This window comes from Camelus bactrianus, chromosome 23, assembly GCF_048773025.1.
Source record: "Camelus bactrianus isolate YW-2024 breed Bactrian camel chromosome 23, ASM4877302v1, whole genome shotgun sequence".
NCBI lineage: Eukaryota > Metazoa > Chordata > Mammalia > Artiodactyla > Camelidae > Camelus > Camelus bactrianus.
In genome coordinates this window covers 19,357,229-19,363,276 of record NC_133561.1, presented here as the reverse complement: position 1 = coordinate 19,363,276, position 6,048 = coordinate 19,357,229, and the positions used below count along the sequence as shown (strand labels likewise).

The 6,048-nt window shown below is 46.8% G+C and overlaps 1 protein-coding gene across 1 annotated transcript in view; it reads left to right on the top strand.

Annotated features, from left to right (window-relative positions):
- The first annotated feature begins 4,068 nt into the window (after positions 1-4,068).
- The window catches only part of KIF26B (kinesin family member 26B), a 428,220-nt gene continuing 426,240 nt past the window's right edge, over positions 4,069-6,048 (top strand). Inside the window, exon 1 of the mRNA XM_074351720.1 lies at positions 4,069-5,712. Coding sequence (XP_074207821.1) covers positions 5,650-5,712 — 63 coding nt within the window. The 5' untranslated portion in view covers positions 4,069-5,649. The remainder of the gene's footprint in view (positions 5,713-6,048) is intronic.

Here is a 6,048-nt window from a genome sequence, read left to right as displayed (position 1 = left end):
GCAATAAGGAATATGGAATAAGAATTTTATTCTTAGCCAGGTAATGGACCTTAACTATTTTGTTTTTGCACTTTGTATTTATGCACATAGTAGGGAGATATTACTTTTCACCCAGGGGTATCAAAGGAATAAGTAAATTGCTGTTTATAAATGCTCTGGGATTTTGGAAGCCAGTATGTAATTTTTTTCATTCATAAAATGAGTGATTTTTAGCCTAAATCTTGAAGGAATGCTGTTAACATCCTCACATATGAAGATGTGAGAAATATACAAGTACAGCTTATTTTAACGGGCTTCACATTTTTTACAAATTGGTTTGTAACCCTGCGTTGTCAGATGATGCATTTTTTTTTAGCAATAAAGTATTTTTTAAATTAAGGTACTTTTAAAAAGACATAATGCTATTGCACACTTCATAGACTACAGTATAGTGTAAACCTAACTTTTACGTGTACTGAGAAACCAAAACATTCATGTGAGTCACTTTATTGTGCTATTTGCTTTATTGAAGTGGTCTGGAACTGAACTGCCACATGCCTGTATAGATACAGATACAGAGATTTCTATCTATCTATTTATCAGTGAGGGGTTGGGTTACATCATTAGCAAATTTCAGTTAGATAGAAAATAAAATTATAGTTAGTTTCTTTAAATATTAACTCTTTAGGCTGCTAACTCACAGAATAAAAGTACAAGAATTCTAAAAACCTAAAGTTGATTAGAAAAAGCCACCATTAAGCTGAAATTAGGGAGTGCTTTAAATACAAGTGAATTTCCAAAAGACAACAATTCCAAGCTGGATAACTACAACATCAAAGCACCGATTTGAAGGCACTGGAGAGTGGCCAAGAGCAGGCAGAGACTGGAGGGAATTCACGGATTCCATCCTTGAAAGTAGGGTTACATGGTTTTGTTTTGTTTTGTTTTTTCCCAGTCTGCTGGGCACGGTGGCTATAACTCGGGGTGAAAGCCAGTCTTATTGGCTTGAGGCATTACATGGTGGAGTTCAGGGCTGTAACTGGAAACGGAGGAAAAAGATCCTGGGAAGGAGAGAGCCAAAGTGAGGCAGCCCTAAAATCCACGTTAAATTTCTCTCAAATCCTTGGCTGGTATTTTTGGATATTGCATACATGGAAGAGCTACAAGAAGTCCAAGAGTAAGAGCATCTAGAAGTTGAAAGAGTTGATTAGAGATTTCAGCTGCTGTCACTGAGGGGGAGCATAACTTGGAGTTTAAGTCTCAACTTAGGTGGGCTTGGCAAACACTTCAGGCTTTTCACTGAAACCTCAGAAAGGCCTTATTTTAGGGGTAAAGAATAAGTCCCAAGACTAAGGGATTTTTCTTACATCTAAGGGCAAAACCTAAATAGAGCTGTTCTAACAAAGCATAAAACCAAGCCTCTGCAAGTTTGAGGTGACCCATCACTAACTTAACTGCCTGCTAGAACAAAACCAATACTCTTCAAAGGGAGAGAATAGAATCTAGTGTCCCTATTGAGGTAACATCCACACTATTCAGCATATGGTTTAAATTGACTGGATATGAAAAGAAACAGAAAGATGTGATTCAGAGTCAAGAGAAAAATCAGTTAATAGAAAGTGACCCCCCCAAATGAACCAGACATTGGAATTAGCAGACAAGAAATCTAAAGCTGCCATTACAACTATGTTCAGATTTAAAAGAAAAAGAAGCAGAGAAATGGAGAAAATAGGATTCTATCACACACACACACACACACACACAGTATCTGAAATGAAGAATTCACTGGACAGGTTTGACAGAGATTGGAGATAGCAGAAGTAAGGGTCAGTGAACTTAATAAAGGATCAATAGAAATTATCCAATCTGTAGAATAAAAGAGGTAAAATACTGAAATAATTAACAGGGCCTCAGTAACTTATGAGACATTTCAATTAGTGTAATAATATACATATAATTGGAGTCCCAGAGGGAAGGGAAAGAGAGAATCGGGCAGAAAAAATACTGAATAAACAGCAGATGAAATTTCCCCAAACTTGGTGAAAAGCTTACAGATCAAGTTATAGGTGCTAGAAATTCAGCAAACCCTAAGCAGGATAAATACAGAGAAAACCATATCCAGGAGAATCACAGCCAAACTGCTGAAAACCACTGGTAAAGAGAAAATCTTTAAAGCATCCAGTGAAAAAGGATACATTACATACAGGGGAATTCTCATAAGAATTCATGCTGGCCTCTAACCAGAAACAAGGAAGGCCTGAAGGCAATGAATGACATCTTCAAAGGGCTGAAAGAAAACTGTCAACCAAGAATTCTACACCCAGTTAAACTATTCTTCAAACACAAAAGTGAAACAAAGACATTTTCAGATAAGCAGAAGCTGAGAGAATGTGTTGCCAGGAGACCCTCAGTACAAGAAATGCTAAAAGGAAGTTTTTTAGTTTTTTCCCAGTCTGAAGGGAAATGACCAAGTTGGAAAGTTGGGTCTATAGGAAAAAAAAGTCCCCAAAATGGTAAAATTGGGTAAATGTAAAAACCACATATTTATTTTTAAAAATTTATTATTTAGTTTTTAAATTGAAGCACTGTCAGTTACAATCTGTCAGTTTCTGGTGTACAGCCAGAAATTGACCCAGTAAAAAAATAAATAAATAAAATTTAAAATGTTTCAGTTTCATTAAAAGAAAATAAATTGTTTGAAGTAAAACTGATAAGATTATATTGTGGGTTTTATAATGTATGTAGATATAAAATAGATCAAAATAGTAGCACAAAGGAGGGAGGTAAAATGGAATTACGCTGCTGCAAGTTTCTTATATTTTAAGTAAAGTGGCACAAAGTTAACTCTAAGTAGCCCACGATAAGTTAAAGATGCATATTATAACCATTAGAGCTAAAAGACCAACAGAGGGATGAAAGTGGAATACTAAAAAGTGTTCAATTAACAAAAAGAAGACAGGAGAGACAGGAAAGAAAAACAGCACACACAGGAAACAGGTACTAGCAACAACATGAAGCTTCAAAACTTTACATTAAGCGAAAAAAGTCAAACACAAGAGAATACATACTGCATGCGTTTTATCAATAAAAAGTTCAGGATCAGGCAAAACTAATCCATGGTGATAGAAATCAGAACTGTCCTTGTGTATAAGAGGTGGGAAAAGGCAGGAAAGAACTTTCTGGAGTGATGGAAATTTATACGTTGATTGAGGTGGTGGCTTACCAGGGAGTGTGTATTTATCAAAATTCATAGAATTGTACACTTAAAATCTGTTCATTTCATGGTATGTAAATTTTACCTGTATTTTTAAGTCTCAAATCAAACTCTCTTGCTGGGCCTCCGGTTGTAAACTTTGATCAACAGAGGGCGCTCCGAGCTCACCAAACGCGCTTTGGAGCCCCAGCTACTTTGGGATGCAAATCAGACCACCTCACGTCCCCTCTGTCTCCGAGGTGAATCTCGCAGCTCCCCAGTACTCTCCTTTGACACTTCACCTTCCCAACCCGCAGCTTCACCCGCTCGCCCATTTTACCTGGCCACATGCTGCTTTTCGACCGATAAGCAGCGTGTAGCTAATGGCTATGTTATTTTCCGCCGCACCTCCGCGGACTACAGATGTGGATGGAAGCTGGCGGGTGCTGGCCGGAGGTGTACCTGTCCCTTAAGGTCTTCTCTTGATATGATCACTTTAAAATGGGAAGTAGGAACATAATGGTAACTTCCACACTGTTTTCGACATCTACATTCTGACCTTCTTACCTCGCTTTGGTGGCTGTGAAGTATTCCCACGCAAGGGCTGCGGCGGGAAGGGGAGGGGGGACGGTGGAAGGACGGCAGCGCGAGGGAGACACGGAAGGAATTTTCTCTAAGGAAGGCAGGGTGTGGGGAGCCTTGCCCCAGGGTTCCAGCACCCCAGGATCTTGTCTTCCTGCTCCCTCCATAGCTCAGAGGGAAGCTAGAGACTGGAAAGCCCCAAGCGTCCTCTGCGCCCTCACCTACCCTCAGGCCCTGTCTCTGTCGGGCGCGGAGATGCCATTACACCTCACGTGATCCCCGCACGGGGCCGGTCCTTCAAGAGGCTTCTCGCGGGGTGTTAATTAAAGGTCACAACAAAACAGACCTGCCGGCTCACCAGAAGAAATGTCCTCCCGGGAGATGAAAAATGACACCCGGGAGCAACTACGTGTGGAGCCCGGCATATGCCGGCTTCCTGCGCTCTAGGCACTGCGCCGGGGGCGGAGGGGGACCAGAGAGGGCGATTACCCGGTACTCCAGGGACTCAGTGGGCCCCGCGCGCTGTAAGAGCAGGAAGGGGGTTGGCGAGGGGACCCCTGGCCAAGGTGAGGCCAAGGCCAGCTTACACACACCCCCTTCCAGGTCCGCGCCGTCCGCGCTGAGCGTGTGCAGCGCGACCAGTTCCTCAGTTTCCCCGCCCGGCGGCGGCCCGTTTGCTCCCCAGGCTCGCGCGTCCTAGCCCGGGGCGGCTAGGCACAGCGCACACAGGGGCGGGGGCTCGCGACGGGCGAAGGCCCTGTTCTCCCGCTGCGCTTGGGAGGGTGGCCCCCCGGCTGGCCGCGCTTGGGAGGGTGGCCCCCCGGCTGGCCGCGCTTGGTAGGGCAATTCCAGAAAAGGTTTGCAGGGCAGGTCTAGGAGAACAAAGGGCGGGGGGAGGACCCGGCATATTTGTGGACTTGTTTGTGACTCAATCCCTCTTACACGGCGTTTCAAAGGCAGTACTGCAAGCCTTGCCAGGAAGAGAAAGAACTTGGGGGCGGGGAGGCTCGGACGCATTTCTGTCCCGCCGTGCTCGCTCGGCGCTGCCCCCCGCTCCAGGCTCGCGCAGTGCTGTTTCATTAGAGCCTTGGACCCCGGCCACTCACCAGCAACTTCCCCGCAACCAGCGAGATTTACGACCCCTTCCCCCGGCCCTCGGCCTCGCACTGTCAGGCAGGAGCGCCTCAACATAAAATGGATCCCGGCCGGCGCGGCGGCGGCAGCCAGGCGGCGGGCTTCCCGGCGGGGCCGCAGTTCCCGAGGCTCCGCGCTGCGCCCCGGCGCACACGCGCGCCCTGACCGCGGACGGCAGCCGGACCACACCGCCGCCCCTCTCTGCCCTCGCGCAACTGTCAGGCAAAGCGGGCCGGCGGATATTGGCTCCTCGACACGCGGAGGCTCCTCCCCGATCTGGATCTTTATATTTTGGGAGAATTTCTTTGAACTCAGTTACCAAGCTCCGCGAAGGAGACAAGTTCCCACAGCCGGCTCGCCGGCGGGGGCGAGGCGTGGGCTCGCCCACCTCCTCTGCAGCTGCCGTGTGCCCCGATTGTACTCTTCTTTTCCCTCGTGGAGGAAAACGGACTCACTAGGCTGAGGAAAATGCCAATTATCTGGATGTGACCGTGAAAAGAGAACGTGTGACTGGAGGAGGCAGAAGAGAAGGAAAAGCATTATTTGAAGAGAAGAATAAACCAGGCACTCCAACCCTTTCTGCAAATTAGCGCTATTACTTCTGGGGTCCATCTCTTTTATTACCCCCCACCCCCATTAAGAAACCTTGACTTGAGGGCCAAGAGACAGCCCCCTACAACTGGGCACCCTTCTGGGTTGGAAGACCTTTTGGATATAGCGTTGGTGGAACATTTTATACACTCTCCTCTGGAAAAGCCACCATGAATTCTGTAGCTGGGAATAAAGAGAGGCTTGCGGTCTCCACCAGGGGCAAGAAATACGGGGTAAGTTGTGACGGGTACAATGCGGAGACGCGTTACGAGAATCATCCTGGCCGGGGTCCCCCTTTCTGGGTAACGTGCAGCCAGGGCAGGGCAGCCCCGAGCTCTCCTCAGGCTGCAGAGGCGCCTCCACGGGGCCAGCCTGGCGAGCGCGCGCGGAGGCGGGTCTGCCTGCGGGGACGCTCGCACACTCGCCTTGCCCTCAGAATTTTTTTGCAGCCCTCTCGTTCCTTCCCTTCCCCGCACTCTAACTTCTGAAGCATTCCTGCACTTCCAAGCAGAGTTAAGCCGAATGGGTGGGTTTTCCATGAATTCTCTGCCGTTCTTAAGGATCGTTTT